General features: G+C 38.6%; 2 protein-coding genes across 2 annotated transcripts; one reads left to right on the forward strand and one right to left on the reverse strand.

The window, feature by feature from the left end:
* The first annotated feature begins 1,321 nt into the window (after positions 1–1,321).
* On the forward strand, positions 1,322–7,768 carry LOC148719456 (DNA-directed RNA polymerase I subunit RPA2-like). The gene is made up of 13 exons (XM_088741205.1): positions 1,322–1,785; positions 1,952–2,035; positions 2,134–2,191; positions 2,588–2,684; positions 3,324–3,396; positions 3,528–3,596; positions 3,742–3,800; positions 4,398–4,495; positions 4,964–5,089; positions 5,279–5,406; positions 5,898–5,945; positions 6,602–6,718; positions 7,050–7,768. The coding sequence occupies exons 2-13, from the start codon at positions 1,961–1,963 to the stop codon at positions 7,278–7,280; spliced, it is 1,179 nt and encodes a 392-aa protein (XP_088597331.1). The 5' UTR covers positions 1,322–1,785; positions 1,952–1,960; the 3' UTR covers positions 7,281–7,768.
* LOC111341505 (uncharacterized) lies at positions 7,647–14,677 on the reverse strand. The gene is made up of 10 exons (XM_088741206.1): positions 14,545–14,677; positions 14,142–14,241; positions 13,268–13,443; positions 12,548–12,594; positions 12,191–12,254; positions 12,003–12,082; positions 11,491–11,554; positions 10,143–10,211; positions 9,267–9,347; positions 7,647–9,111 (listed from the first exon to the last, which is right to left on the reverse strand). Exons 1-10 carry the CDS (start codon positions 14,632–14,634, stop codon positions 9,076–9,078), a joined length of 807 nt encoding a protein of 268 aa, XP_088597332.1. The 5' UTR covers positions 14,635–14,677; the 3' UTR covers positions 7,647–9,075.
* Positions 14,678–14,679: the final 2 nt, after the last annotated feature.

Genomic DNA, 14,679 nt, shown 5'->3' on the forward strand with positions numbered 1-14,679 from the left:
ATAAGGCTGTAAAAAATACTTCGAGAAACATTTTTGAAAAATCTTAGCGTTGCTCTAAAAATGTTGTCGCTGACTTTGGTTTCTAGAGGTTTTTGTTTTTTTTGTTTTCCTACTTTTAAAAAGGTGGGAAAACAAAGCACAGTTCTAAATTGGGTGTGGTCTTTTTCGATTTTCAAAAACTAACTGCAGTTTCAAAGATCCCTTATGACAAGTTTTCTAATGGTATGTGCTTCATTGAAATGATGCAGTCTCTGAAGATTGTCATCTTTCATTCAAACTCGAAAAAGCTATATTTTGAGGCGAAATTAACGACTTTCACTCCGCAACTAAAAATGATTTTGAAAAGTTCTCTAATGTAGAAGATTAGAGCTCTATATAATAATAATAATAATAATAATATTAAAAATAATATGTGTTTATTACTTCCTTTCGCAGTCACTAAAATGTTACATGACTGAATTACAGGAACAGTGCAATAGCAGTAAGCGGACGAAACATTAAATAAAATTATACACAGCACGCCACTAGACATTCAAATATTTTACAGATACGAATTGGCTAAGTCTGTTTGTACGAGCAGGAGCAAGGCGACGGCTAGCATTCGAGCGTGGCTCATAATGTTGTGGTATATCCACTGTTCTTGCACATATAATCCTCTTTACCGGGTGATCTTCAGGCAAACTATTACTGTATTTATAACAAAGGTCGTGCCTGCGGCATTCAAGACTGACAAGATTTGCTTTTGCAAGAGCATCATCATAACTGATTGCCGGGTAGATTATAGACAGGGCTCGTTTTTGAATTTTTTCCAGCGCATTACAAAGCCATTTTGTCATGTTTGCAAAAACGACGAAGCCGTACTCGATCACCTATCTGATTAGTGTACAATACACAGCAACTAATTCTTTCTCAGACACACCACTTTTTTTAAGTTGGCGAAGCGCATGTAGCCTTTTGTTGGCTTTCTTGAGTATAACTGCACAATGTACGTCCCACGTAAGGTCGTGCGAAATGACGATACCGAGTAGTTTAAATTCGCTCGCGCGCTTCACGACCGTGTTGCCGATAACAATGGGACTCCACACGCAGCTGTTATACTCAAGAAAGTCAACCGCCATTGTATTACATTTTTTGGATTTAATCTCATGTTATGACTGTTCGCATACTGATGGATGTCCCCCACGAGGAAGTTCACGAGGAATGTCGAACCCTAAAACCCGAGATTGCTTTGTTTTTTCTTTTCTTTCTTTTCCAAGAAACTTGCGCGACTCTCTCAACAATCAGATGCAAAACTGAACTCAATCTTGACATGATCACCCGCGTTTTTCCGCGCTCTAGATGGTTGGCTAGTTTTTCTTTTGAGTTTTCATTGGCTCCCTAGGGTATTTCCTTTCCTCTGATTGGCTGTTGTGATGACTTTTCTTTTACTTTTAGAATGCTCCATTGAAAAACGCTCGTCTTCTTCTTGGACCCGACTTTCGCCGTTCTTTTGCATCCAGTCCTCTTTCTTCTCGCCCAGAGCAGCAGTTGGTTATCGATCCAAACTTCTCATTACATTAAGCCTTTTTTTCTGGTTGGCAATAGCGAAACCTTTGCTTTTGAAGGAAAGTGGCCGTAAGCGAACTCTTCTTGGGAATAACTCGGTTAAACTAAAAGAAAATTGTGTTTATTCCTATGTATTAGACTCCACAGAGTCCTTTGGTGAGGCCAGTTGCTCATGAGGAGTTATCTATCGACAACTACGCCCTTGGAACAAATGCTGTGGTGGCTGTTATCTCCTACACGGTTAGTACAATCAGGTGATAATGTTTTAGATGAAAACAGATAAAAATTATATTTCCACCGTATCGTAGTTTCACCATTGTTCAGAGCACAACGAACAGTTGATCGTTCAGAATCAACTGTTTATCCCATTTATCCTTTTACCATGTAATTATGTTATGTTTTAAAGGGTTACGATATGGAAGATGCCATGATACTCAATAAATCATCTTATGAGCGTGGATTTGCCCATGGTTCTGTTATCAAGAATGAGGTTTGTGCCAAAACGTTTGTGCTTCATCAGTCTTTTATTATTTTATAACCGAGGGTTGTGAATTCGTATTCGTGAGCTATTTATTTATGTTTTAACAGATAATTGATCTTATGAAAGCTTCAGGAAACAATTACAAAGGTTCAAGCGTCAGATTTGGTGAGTCACCTTCACATAATTGTTCAAATAAACTTGCCAAGCAGCCTTCTTTATCGAATGTCATGTCTCTGTTTTTTTTATTTGGTTTTGTTTTGCTTTGTTTTGTTATTTGACGCAAAGCTGTCCTAAACACCCGTGATTGGTTGGTTTTCAAAGCTCTTGTCATCAACATCCTCCTCAGACTTCCGCAGACATTTCCCTTTTTCATCTGTATTATTCGGTGTTTTTGCTGAGTGTTCCTGTTAAACTTTAAGGTTAAGAAGCGTCTGAGATTTCCGTTTGCCATTTCAAATGGAAATCGAGGTATAGCTTTGAGCATCTGTTACCACATGTCATTTTTTCACACGAAAGGTCGCCTTTTACCGGCCTTATTTATTAAAAATCAATTTTTTTAAGGGTGCCTTCCTGATGATGAACGAGTTCAAGGATTTCTTGACATTGATGGTCTTCCACCAATTGGAGCTAAGCTAGAAACAGGAGATCCATATTATTGGTAAGAAACTTGTATTACTAGCAAAAATCTGTGTAACTAGTTAGAAACCTGTAATAGTAGTCAGACATGTATAACTAGTCAAACCTAAGTTCTGTAAATGGCGACAAACATATAAGAGCAGGTATCGCATCCACAGTTTTTGTTAATCAATGACTTAAATTGTCACAAAATCTCATGTTAAACTTACCTCGACGTATGGGGAATCTCTCATAAGAAGAGCATTTTGTTTTTGTTGTTTGTGACATCGTTGAAATTTCATACCTTGCCATCAGTTTTTGTAAGATGACTAGTAAGTGATGACATCATATTATGCGTGTCATCTGATTGGCTTAGAGGTAAGACATCACGTGGTCTCAACCCTTGTTCTATTGGTTGTTACTGATGTGACGTTGTTGCTCTCTGTCAAGTTGATAAAATTACAAGTCTGATACTGGTCATTTGTAAGTTTCGTTGCCAGCACATTGTCGGTGACATTTTCCTCGCGAGTTACTTATTGGCAAAGATGATGTAAATTATACTCTTCGAGTTACAACAACTTTTGTTTAAAAAAAGATGAAGCTGAGATATAGATCAAGGTAACATGCAGCTCATATTAGCCGCTGTATTTACTAATCCACCAATTTTATTTTCTCGTTATAGTTTCATTGACGACAGTATTGGACAAACAGTCATCAAGAAATACAGCAGTTTAGAAAGCGCGATTGTTGAAGATGTACGTACAGTTGTTCCTCTTGCAGTATCTTTTCTGCTCTTTTTAAATTTCTAGGTTTGCGCCAATTGCAATTGGCGAATTTGTTAAGCAGGTTGGTTTTAACAGTTTTGTTCGCTTTTCCCTGTATGCAGGTAAAAATTCTGGGGAATGATAATGGAACAGGTTTGCTTCAAAAAGCTTCCATTAAATTGAGAATACAGGTATGAAGTTTTGCAGCATGATTAAACACACCACATATAAGTACTCGTTAGTGGCCTCATTTGACGGTACACTTGACTTCTTTTGCTAAATTGCTTAAAGCTATCTTATTCACGTGTGATGGTCCGCGTGAACTTTTATTTTCAGAGAAATCCTATCATTGGAGACAAGTTCGCAAGTCGCCATGGACAGAAAGGGATTTGTAGGTATAAACTTGGTCTATAAGAATAAATGGAATCAGTTCTTTGCAGCTCAGGGGGGAAAGATTTCTAGGTATAAACTTGGTCTATAAGAATAAATGGAATCAGTTCTTTGCAGCTCAGAAAGGGATTTGTAGGTACAAACTTGGTCTATAAGAATAAATGAAATCAGTTCTTTGCAGCTCACGGGGGGAAAGGGTTTAACGACAAAAGCCGGTGACTAGTGCTATACCACCGTCTGTAACACCTCGCTCTCTGTTGAGCCCGTGAGCATGCTCTCGTTTTTCGGTTTCGCGTTGTGGCGCCTTTTCTGGGCGTAGTCGCCTAAAGTTCATAAAACCCCTTGGCAGCTTTAGACACCGTATAAGCTACACAAGACTCGTCACTTCTATTATAAAAGTAGTTCAAATTTTCTTTTGGTCGTAAATATCGACCTACATCACGAAGGCTCGGCTAAACTGCATACCATCTTGTGCTTGAATTCGCCTCGTTTGACCTTAAGGAAGGTTTCCTGCAGTTGTTGCAAAAAATGAGTAAGTAATAAAAATTCCTAGCACGATAACTGAGAAACCTTAAAAACTATTCGTTTTTTTCCTTTCTCAGCCAAAAGTGGCCTGTTGAAAATATGCCCTTCACAGAGTCTGGAATGACGCCAGATATTATATTCAATCCTCACGGCTTCCCTTCACGTATGACAATTGGTATGTAGACCTTCCCACGTCAAGTTTTATCGGCTCTCTTTAATAGTTAATTTGTCATAAACTTCGCCGTTGTCCTTGGTGGTTAGCAGTTACACTAACGAATAGGTATATCCGCAAAGAAACACAGCCATGATTATCATGATTCAGTTTTAAAACAAGTTTCAATTGGGTGTCGAAAGAGATCCGGATTTGCATCAGTTTTGCTTCACTTTGCTCTGTGATTGGTCCAGAAAATACGCGCCACACTCTCGACCAATCAAATGTAAAACTGACACCAATGACAACTGGGTGACATGCGTTTTCCCGCGCTTTTGGCGATTTGCTTGTTTTCAATTTGAGTTTTCATTCGCTCTCCAGAGTATTTTCCTTTCTTCTGATCGGCCGTTGTAATCACTTTGCTTTTGCTGTTGGATATTTAATCAAAAATTGCTCTAACTTTTGAAACCATGCTTTGCCTTTTTTTGTTAGGTATGATGATTGAGAGTATGGCAGGAAAATCAGCCAGCCTTAATGGATTGGCGTACGATGCCACACCATTCACTTTCTCAGAGGACGATCCTGCTTCCACACACTTTGGAAATCTCTTAAGAAAATGTTTGTGAACTCTTTTTTCTCTGTACTTTTTTATTTATTTATTTATTTGGCAAGGTATTTTGAATTTTTCGGAAATCACCAACTTGCTAAGTGAAGTAATCATGGTTCCGTGTAAATAGTGACAACAAAGTAATGACCAATGTGTAGGTTTTCATTGTGTTATCGTTCAATTCTTCATGTATCTTCCAGCTGGTTACAATTTTTATGGCACAGAGCGGATGTACAGCGGCGTCGATGGTAGAGAATTTGAAGCAGATATCTTTTTTGGAGTTGTTTACTATCAGCGCCTTAGGCACATGGTGGGTGACAAGTATCAGGTAATGAACTCCCTACCTACCCACCCCTCCGCGTTATACTTCAGTGATTCTTGTCTCACTTTGCATAAACACGTTTCCAACCAGTGTGTGATGACAAATTATTATGCGTGTCATCTGATTGGCTCTAACAGTTGTGTGACGTGATTTTAGCCAGTGTTTTATTGGTTGAGATCCACAAACACGCCTAGTTAGTGGTCGTCTTGATAAAAAATAAAGTCTGACACTGGCGTTCCATCTAAGCAATTCATCATGAGACCGTCGCTCTTTCTTTTTCCATAGCTCGCCTTTCGACTTTTTACGGATTTACTCGCGCCATCGCGGTAAATCATTGTGTCAAATGTTATTTCAATGAAAGCGCGCGGATGGCCGCACGGGTCTTATGATGAAGTCAAATAAGACTTTTGGGTAAGAATTACACCGTGTAAGAGCATCAATATTATGTTTGTTTTTTTTTCGGTTGCAATCAGTTCAATTCATTCCTCTTTACACAGGTCCGGACAACAGGTCCTATAGACATTCTTACGCATCAGCCAATACAGGTAACAGCATACTTTACCAACATGACTCAAGGTATTCTACTTACCAGTATATGATGACATAACTTATGCGTGTCATCTGATTGGCCGTGGACGATGTGTAACATGGTTTCAGCTGGTGTTTTATTGGTTGTTGCTGTGGGACACTTTGGGTTCCTTGGTCAAGGTGATAACGCTTGTACGCTGATACTGGTACTGTTACGAGTGTATTGCATGTTTCATCTTTTAGTCTGAAACCTGTCTCAGAGGTAATACTAGAAAGGAAAATATTGCTTAAGCGGGGGAGAGGTATCTTGTCAGAGCCGGAATTATAAGAAATGTATAAGAGGATGGTAAAGTTTCAAATTTTTTCAATCAACAAACTGTGACGTAGCTCTTCCAGGAAATGTAATAAGAACTACGACACGAGAAGGTCGCTTATCCAGTATGACTGTGTGCTTCCTACACTTTAAAGCTGATCGCATTAGAAATAAACTGCCCCCCCCCCCCCCGTTTCACTTAAAATCACGGACGTAATTGCCGTTCAGCCATGTTTTTCGTTCCATCACTTTAAGTTCGAATTTTCCCCTCTTCCCGACAAGCTTGCCGGAATCTATACTTAAAAACTACTAGCATTTCTACATTTCTTAAAAAACATTGGGAATGTTTCCATCTTGTAGGGTCGCCAAAGACAGGGAGGTATTCGGTTTGGAGAAATGGAAAGGGACGCGTTGCTCGCACATGGTACCTCTTACCTTTTACAAGATCGGCTCATGAACTGCTCAGATAGGACAGTGGTGAGAATTACATCCTGATAAGTTTTCTTTGACAGTGTAGATCAAACCATTCCACAAATGTTTCCCTGTAAATTCTCCCGGCTCAAATCTGACAGGCGCTTGTCAGTGTAGATCCATTACTGGTCATGGCAATTGTATAGGGTAAAACTGACGTTGTTTAGTAATTCGTCGCGTATGGAATGAGGAATGGAATAAAGAATTTAGATAGAATTTAAGGACTTGCGCAATGATAAGAAACTGTTTTTGAAGCTAAGTTATTCGTTCACTGGTCATCAATTCTGTTCAAATTTTCAAGCAGGTTACCGTTTACTTTTGTTTTTTCTATTTCTAGGGTCATGTATGCACAAAATGTGGTAGCATTCTCTCCCCTCTCCTGGAAAAACCCGTCGACGAGCTTGCAGCTGCGGCCGCGTACCGGAAGAGGAAGTGGATCTGTAAAGTTTGTGAAAGCAGCGGGCATGTTCAGTTATTGGCCTTTCCTTATGTCTTCCGGTATCTTGTGGCTGAGTTAGCGGGAATGAATATTAAGACGTGTTTACAAGTTAAGAAAGTTGGCACGTGAAAGTTTTCAGTATTTCATACGTGTTACACCAAAGACCTAACTTTGGTTCTTAATTCTCTAATATGGTGACCAGGTGACGGGATGGACAGCCAATTGACAGCAGTGCACACCTGTAATGAACAGTCTTCTTTAGACCAATGAACTGAAATTTCTACCAAGTTTTCGAAAGAGTCGAAATCTCACGTGAAGGGGCATTAACCTCAAATTTCTTTTAAGGAAATGAATATGTAGTAAGACCGTATAAGATTTCTGTACCGGAAGTAAAATCCTAGACGGATTTGTGCAGTGAAAGAAACATGTATTAATGCACAACATTCAGGACTCATTTCTCATCTTGTTCCACTAAGAAAGTATCAGTTCCAACCACACAGTGTAAAAACCTTTATTACTATACAGATAATATGGAAAAGCACAATGAACAGTAACGTTTGGGTTCTCTTTACAGTCAATAAATGGGCTGTGTCTAAAGACTAAGTTTACAAAACCTACATTAATTTATCGTGTTATGTTGTTTAAATTGTCCTGGATGCCTTAGTACACTATTAAGCCATATGAAACATGCAGCAGTTTTATCTTTTAGCCAGCATATTGTTACACAGATTGCTTAACAGTAACTATGTTATTATACTTAACAGTCAACTTTGTTGATATATTCAAATTATTTCGTTACCCCCACCGACGCAGCCCTAAACCGTTTCTTTAGAAACTATCAGCCTTTATTCATTGCTGTTATTGTACAAGTATTTCTAATTATATTGCTGAAGATGAAAACTTTTAGTTCTTGGTCAATTTGAAGATAACCAAGATCCATCAAGGAAAATACTTCTGTGAGTGAGGCATCCCCTTTGGTATACCAGCAATGCAAAGAGTGCTATTTGAAACTTGGCCAATAAGTCAAGGAATTATGACACAATGTATTTCAGTTGAGAATTTTGAAAAACATTCCGATAATAACTGAACACTAGACTTCTGGAGCATAAAATAAATTTGTAGGATACAAAAAATGGAACTCAAGAAAGTTTCTATGTGCACAAATTAAGAAGGGTTTTGGAAACATGTCTTCCCAAAATAACCAGTGCTATGGAGCCTGGTGATGTGGTTGAGAATAAAAAATACATTTCACGGGAAATTGCTGCTTTGACTAGTTCTTTGAACCTGTGGACTTCAAGGACAAGTGAACTACCTTTTGTCACCATTTCATTGTCAATCCAAAGGAAAGCAACTGCAATTGTATTGTGGGAAGTCAAAATTGTAATTTGATGGCTGGAAAAATAATCCAATTCATAACTTTAACAGTGAAAGGCATAAATTTTTAGGTCCAAAGAGAAAAAAGTTTATGGAAGAAAGTATATATGTTGAAATAAAAAGATAGCCTTGGTAGTTCTCAAAACTTGAATAAATCCCTGTCAATAACTAACCCAAACATATTATCTTGCGCTTTCAGTCAATCATCCAGTGCAGACATCATCAGCCTTACTATTGCAAACCACTGTGTGCCAACATGGAGCCACCATTGTCACAGAAACTATTACCATCAACAAGACCTTCTACATGAGCCACATTTACAAAACAGAAGATTGCAGCTGCTGGCCTCTCATCAAACAGAACCTGATAAACCTTGGAGCTGTTTTTTGAATGTCCACTGCTTTTGCTGGCCTTCTTTTTAGATATACAAGCAGTAGTATTCAAAACTAACCCACTGGATTATTGAAAGATGTAACTTTTCATAAAGGTTGTGTCTTCTTTGTCGCAGTTCTATTCTCCAAAGCAAGCAATTGGTTAAAAAAAGTTTGCCTCAGAGCCCAAATCTTTCAGCCCTCTTCTTCTTAGCCTGCCAAATAAGGAAAAATAATGACATTTAGAAAAGCTCTCTTTCCAGCATATACCATCTAATACTCTATAGTTTACAAAACCACACAAAAAGTCTTTGAAGGCATCATTACAATTTTTCATTGAAAAAAAAAAAAAATCAGCAATTTAACTCACATCTGAGATGTCTCCTGGAGATCCTGAAATAGTTACACCAAACCGCTGTTTTCTCTTCAGCAATTTGTCATTTTCTTCAAGCTGTAAATAAAATTGCTTATGTTTAACAAAAAATCTAAAGTGAGAGGCATCAGGAGACAAGACTTTGGTGAGATACAAATGTACTTTGGTCAATCATTGAAAATTATATTCTTAGTTATTATATGGCTGTGTCTCACAAGGACTGGAACTACCAAATTTACGAATTTGATTGGCTGAAATAAATATTGAAAGCAGTCTAGATTTTCCCATTTAGACCGGCATCTAGACTGGTCTAGAAAAAAAAAGGTGCAAAGAATACAAAAAATTGGCATATAAGACACAGCCATATAATAAACATCTTATTAACCAAGCTAGGTCGGTCTGTATGGGAGAATCTTGACCTCGGTCGCTGGCACAGACCTCACTGCGTTAAGTCTGTACTGGCGACCTAGGTCAAGATTCTCTCATACAGACCTCCCACTTGGTTAATAAGAACTAAATATTATGTTACAAGGATACACAAACTTTTTGCAAGAAAATCAAGACCTGAGAAGGTGCTCATAATAACATCTCTAAGATATTCATACTGATCCATTAAAATTTCATATGCAGACAGTGGTGTATCTGATTTTATGGTTTCCAGCTTATGACAATTTTTTTTTTTCTTTTGGAGCACCACGACTTTCAACGACCAAAAGGACAACATATCCTCATTGCAACCAACAGTTTTCCTTCATTGACTACCTGTAGACCTTACTCTGGAATTGTGTGCAAAGAACCGGTAATTTTGAGAAGAATTTACTGGTGATGTCCTTGTATTGAAGAACAAAATAGAAGTGAGCGAGATGTCTTTACCTTGGTCATAGCAGGTGAAACTGCACCAAATCTTTCGGCTCTTTTCTTTAGCTTATCAACATCTACTTCCTGTTTAAAAAAAAGTAACATGACAACATGAAATTTATACAACCTAAACACAAGGATCCCACTACATAATTAGTTTAGTATCCCTACTCTCAAAACTTTAGCTTCTCTACTTAACAATTGGTTCATGCTTTAGTGTGCACTATCGAGTTATGGAGCACACGGGAAGTTTGGAGAGCACGAAAGAAGCGTAAGAGTTGCCCGAGGCGATAGCCGAGGGAAACTCTAGCTTCTTGAGTGCTCTCCAAACTTCCCACGTGCTCCATAACTCGATAGTGCACAGCTGAAAGCATGAACCAATTGTTTTAGAACATAGCCGGTGGAATTGTGCATCAAATCCGACGCGAAAAACGGACAACAATATCAGTTGAAGCGAATCTTGACGGCGCTGATGCCGAGTCTCCTTTTCCTTTGTTTTTCTCTTTTTCTGCCTCATTTAAGAGCTCTAGCCCATGGGAAAAGGTTGAAACATTGTCTTCGTTTTCGGAATAGCAGGCCGAGTTTCTGTTTGTATCCATTATTGTCGCGAAATATATTATTTTTCCCCGCGCTAGAAATGGCCGCTCGCGCGAAAAAAATTTTTCTGGCAAAGTCGGATTTGCTGACGCTATCAGCGTGCACTATCGGAATTTTGAACACGCTTACGTATAATGAATTTGATTGTGCGACTCTGCTAGCTATGTTCTAATACAAATTGTTCCCAACAGACATTTAAAATATTGTTAAATGGAATTTAACATAATCAACAACTGGGAGCAAAGCTGGTCTGTTGCATTTGGCTGGCATACTGTTAGCGTATTAGCACTCGATTGGCGTTTGCCTGGCATTTGTGTGCATTCCATAGCGTTGTAGTAACATTGTGGCTGTTCAGGGCCTGGGGCAGGCTGTGTCCAGCGGTTACCTTTATCTGTGCATGTGCTAGTTCTCCCATGTGCTTGCATTGTATTGGTTGTACGATAGCATGGCGTTGTCATCCATGAGGATAGTTTTTTGGTGTTCCCGCCCTCCCTCTCTTCCCATTTTGCTTTGTTTAGGGGTTTTTAGTTGGTTATATTTGTTCATGGATTTATTTTTCTATCTCATTTATTTGTCTCCTTATTTCTCTTCCACTAAGCCCTCTGGCTCTAGTGTGACAGGTGCCTGTTGGGGCTTGTGGTTGGGTGGCATGTTTGGCAGGCCAATCAGGTGTTCTAGTGCCTTGGGTGCAACTGCAGTTGCAGCCTTTCAGGCCCCCTGAGCACCAGACCTCCATTTGCAACTTGGGTGTTTAAGATGAGTTTACCTTTCCCCCAACAATGGGTGAACTCTTAGCACTTCCATTACTGGCTGGGCTTGAAAAACCAAACCTAAATGTACAAAAAGGCAAAAATAATCAAGGATGCTAAGTCATATGGAAAGAAGGGACTATAGGTTTACTTTTCTATCGTAAGCCATTATTTTCACCTAGACAAATGTAACTGAAAAGAGTTATAGGCCATGGGTATAACTATTTGCACAAATGAATTTAAACTTTCTGCTGACCTGCTTATGAACACCAAAAGGTTTACAACTTTATACTGACTACTTGGCTTAGCTGTTACTTATTGTACTGTTTTTAAGTGAACATGGATGTGTGTGCTCTCTTAGTTATTTCCTCTGTTCAGTAAAACCTGTTATTGAAGAATTCATTTTAATGTTTGTTTCCCTCCCACCTGGATTAGCTTTGCTATTTTGTGGGTAGGGATTATTAGATATGGATTTTAATTGCTAAAATAAGTAAATTTTGTTTGTTTTTTTACTTTTTTATTGACTTACCTCTGAGCTCTGGCCTGTTTTTTCTCAACATCTGTCACCGGTGGAGACATGCCAAATCTTTCTAATCTCTTTGACTTTTTCTAGTAAAAAGCAAATAACCAACTGATAATTTAGCTATAGGCAATTTCCAAGTACAACTTTTCTTAATAGAGTAATTCAGCAACTAATTAATCCTTTCAATACTGCACCTCTGCATCAGTTAATGTTACTTGACCAGCAACTTTTCCAGGAGGTGTAATGGGCACCTTTTTGCTAAGAAATAGAAGGAATGCATGTATCAAACACTCTCTGCAGTGTATTTCACACTAGTGAACATAACTAAAGGAATATAATCACTTCATTTATATTTATCGAATGCATCTTTCCCCAAAAAGAAAATGGCTTGTTTTCACAAGTAAAAAATAAAGGGGTGGTCTGGAAGTGAGGACAAAATACAAACTTGGCTACGAATGACTGACAGTCAGTCATCTGTGAGAAGGAAAACATGAAAATTTCTCAACTTTCTTGATGCTTCAGTAAATAAACACCATTGACATCCCACTTACACTGAACCAACTGTTGTTTTCTTCTCTGTTTCATTAGCTGCAACTTCCTGAAAAGTTACAGACAAAACATGTAAACCCACAATGGTATCATTACAACTGAAGAACTGTCTGTGGTAGTTTCTTTATATGCTATGCCCTATTATTTACTCTTATCCAAAGTCCTCAGAATCCCATGTAATGCATCATAAGAAACTTTAGGTCTAACATATTTCTATATGGCGGGTCAATCAAATAAATCCTTTGGCCAGGGCTGTGGATTAGTCAGTCATGGCAGCCCATTCAATGGTGACTTATTCAGTAGGGAGCAACCAGGAAACAACAGATCTGAATACATACCGGGTATATCTTATTAACCAAGCGCGAGGGCTGTACTGGGAGAATATTGGCCCGAGGTCTTGACAGTACAGACCGAGCTGTGCTCAGTCCGTACAAACAAGACTGACAGCTGATATTCTTCCAGTACGGTTGCGAGCAAGCTTGGTTAATAAGAGATTTATTATATGACTGAAGTTCAAAGGGACACAGGTGTGGTATCATTCGGGACCGTGCCCGGTCCAACATTTAGAGAATATTGGACCGGCAATAGAGCATTTTGATTGGTTGATTTTAGTTATTGGCTCTCTGACTGCCCGAGTCAAGTAATAAAAATGGAATATTACATTGTTCATCCATTTTACTCTTCAATTGCAAGCTGTGGCAACTGAAAACAATCTTTGTTACCTGAGTTACTTCTTTATCGTCTTCTGTCTCTTTTGTGTCCAAGTCCTCAGCCTCAAGGTGTTCTGAAACATCTCCAACATCTACATCATCCAAGTCGTCAGCATCATTATCTAGGTCATCATCAGGATCGTGTTCATCAACAATGTCATCACTTTCATCTTGGCTGACCACCATACCTGATGGAGAGTATCAAGATACTATCATCAGGGCAGTGGACAGGAGTGCTTTGTTGAATAGCAAACGTCAAATAAAAACAGTCAAAATATGTTTAGTTCCTCTCCTTTTCAAAATCCTACCATGCATGATGACACACCGCCTCAAGTACTGAAGGTTTCTTTTGCTACCCCCCCCCCCCAGGTTTTTTTGCTCTTGTGACTTATTTTTTGTCAAGGAAAAACCTCATGGATCATTTGGTATTGTGGTGATCAATAAAAATTAATAGTCTGTATAGTAGAGCTGTGGCTGTGGGAATCAGCATACAAATTGTACACGCTGTTTTTTACAAATTCCTACCATTGTAAGCACTATGCACAAAAAACAAACTTGACCAATCAAATTCAAAGGGTTAGTACAAACAATAATGGTTCATGAAAACAGGGTTGTATATGTAAACCAATCTACACACTTGATCTAAGTATCAATTCTCAGCTCTGTCGGCCAAAGATTTCTCATGAATTCATTTCTGAAAATCTGTTTTTAAATTAAACAATATCCTTAAGTCCCTAAGCTGTCTTTCTCCTACGTGAAAATGAAGAAGAAAGATATTTTTTTGGTCTCTTCAAGGAGTGAAGGGTCAAAGTACCAGAAAACCAGAAATAGAATGTTTATCATAACGTCATGTAACCAACTGACACGAACAGCTAAAGCAACCCACCTTGATCTGCTAGACATTTTTCTAGCCGTTCTTGTAAATCGCTTTTGTTTCCCTTAGTGGAGAGGCCGCGATCAGCAAGCTCCTTTTTCAACTCAGCTACCTGTGAAGACAATTATGATACAAAAAATGTCACTGTTTAACTAATACAGCAGCTGTACTTGCGATTGATTCTTCCAAGTGAGGAGAAATGATTCAGTATGTAGTTTCAAGTGCAAGAAACTTGGTCAATGGAATGCATCGTTCATGATCATCAAAGTCAACAGAAAGCAAAACGTCAAGCACCCTAAAACACTGATGTCGCACGAGTAAAATTGCTTATTTCCTAGATAGAGCTAAGTATTGTAGCTATTTTATCCGTTGCATATGGTACAACCTATCTTAGATTCCAAATAAATCAAAATACCTTCAGTTTCTTGAGATTTATTACTGCTTCACCGTCCGCCATGTTGCTTTGCTGAGCATCAGTGCGCACGTGTCGCTGGCCGAAAGGCATTGTTACCAATTTTTCTTCTGCCAATTACCGCTGAAGATGGCGGAA

Source organism: Stylophora pistillata, chromosome 12 (genome assembly GCF_964205215.1).
Source record: "Stylophora pistillata chromosome 12, jaStyPist1.2, whole genome shotgun sequence".
Taxonomy (NCBI): Eukaryota; Metazoa; Cnidaria; class Anthozoa; order Scleractinia; family Pocilloporidae; genus Stylophora; species Stylophora pistillata.